The sequence below is a fragment of the Limulus polyphemus genome, unplaced genomic scaffold, assembly GCF_000517525.1.
Source record: "Limulus polyphemus unplaced genomic scaffold, Limulus_polyphemus-2.1.2 Scaffold1925, whole genome shotgun sequence".
Lineage (NCBI taxonomy): Eukaryota > Metazoa > Arthropoda > Merostomata > Xiphosura > Limulidae > Limulus > Limulus polyphemus.
In genome coordinates, this window is record NW_013667535.1 from 128,546 (window position 1) to 130,233 (window position 1,688).

At 31.7% G+C, this 1,688-nt stretch overlaps 1 protein-coding gene across 6 annotated transcripts in view; it reads left to right on the forward strand.

Annotated features, from left to right (window-relative positions):
* The window catches only part of LOC111087249, a 16,035-nt gene that overhangs the window by 13,412 nt on the left and 935 nt on the right, over positions 1-1,688 (forward strand). For all 6 annotated transcript variants that reach the window (XM_022393268.1, XM_022393269.1, XM_022393270.1 and 3 more), the window contains one exon: positions 605-660. In XM_022393268.1, coding sequence (XP_022248976.1) covers positions 605-660 — 56 coding nt within the window. The remainder of the gene's footprint in view (positions 1-604; positions 661-1,688) is intronic.

Sequence of the window (1,688 nt, forward strand, 5' to 3'; positions counted from 1 at the left end):
ACGCTTTAATTCACAACGAACGTCTCACGTGCTCGACTCAACAATACGTCTCTCTCCGAAATTCAATTACCCATTGTTGCCGTCAGTTCTTGTCAGCTTATATACAAGAATACCGCATATCTAGTAACATCTCGAGGTTTCATGAACGTTCCAGGAGCGCATGACGTGTTACAAGTGTCACGTGACCTCCGCTGTCGTAAAAATATGTATAAGGGTAAATCAGAGTGTTTGGAAAGTAAGTATGCTGCGAGATTAGCTTCACTTGGTCTTTTTTCGCATATTATGCAAGTGTTAAAATACAAATATATTACACCACACTCATCCACTACACACGATCGAAACTAAGTTATATAGTATTTTTGATTTGTCAGTGACACATTTTTGGTTGTTGTTTTTATTTTTTTGCTATTTAATTTAATTCATTAAAAAGTGATTTGACATTTTGAATTTACATAATTTATCAAATGGGAAAGAAAATTGAAGTTGCTCAATTTGAGAATTACCTTTGACGTGTAATAGTCTTGTAATAAAGCGATGATCCTGTTTTCAGTTTTATAAAACTCATCTGAAGCTTGGTTAATTTTTTCTATTTTCCTGCATATAGTTGACAATATCATACCAGATATCACTTTTGGAGTTGATTTCCTTCGTAAAACTCAGGTGAGTTTGACGCAAAAGAAACAAAACGAAGAATGGGAATTAAACATAACATTCAATCATACCTTTCAAAGTTATTACTTTTACCACGATCTAACTGAATTATTATAGAACCCAATAACGTTGTGAAATAAAAGTAACTAATATAATAGCCTCCACATATTGAATGTTTCTTAATAATAATAATAAAATAGCAAGTTTTAAAACTATATAATTGTATCTAGATTCTGCATTCCTTTAACCCTCAACTGTACAAAAATACTTGAATAATAAGCGGCAAGGTGAGTCAAAATGACCCATGTATAATAAACTTCAAAAATATTATCTTTATAATACGGGGGGGATCAGAATGACCCACAAACGATTACAACAATAAAAAAGAGAACTGTAACAGCACATTCGCTCTGCTCAACACTCAAGAACTGATTGATGATACAGTACAGAAAATATCAGGTAGAGAGCAGCACTAGGTGAGTTGGAATATGGACTTAAAAACTTCGACATGGGTCATTCTGACCCCACTCTACCAGTTGAGGGTTAACAAAAGATAGCAATAGTTGTACTATTTTTGAAATAAGTAAATGTTATGAAACGAGGGTGGAATGATGTATAGTATATGCTAATTATCGGCTATATTTGTTACCGAAGTTCCATGAAATTAATTAATTAGATAACTACTAAAAAACAACTGAAACGAGCGCTATCACAGGGTTGGGGAATGCATAATTTTTCAATAGACGGAAGCATAGAGATACAATAACACAAAATATGCATTTTAATAATTATAATTTTATCAAGTAAAAAAATATAACAGATCTATTTTAAAGCATTTCTGATATAAATGTTCAAAATTACTATATTATATAATCTTGTTTCTTTTATATATTAACGTATTTAGCTGTTTTGAACGTAAAACTTCAAAATTTTATATTGTTACGTCTCCAGTCGTTAGATAATTTTCCGTAAATTCGTTCCGACGAAACTTTAGCGACACAAGTCCTTTCTTAAAAAAACTGGTTTATTCTTTCCGA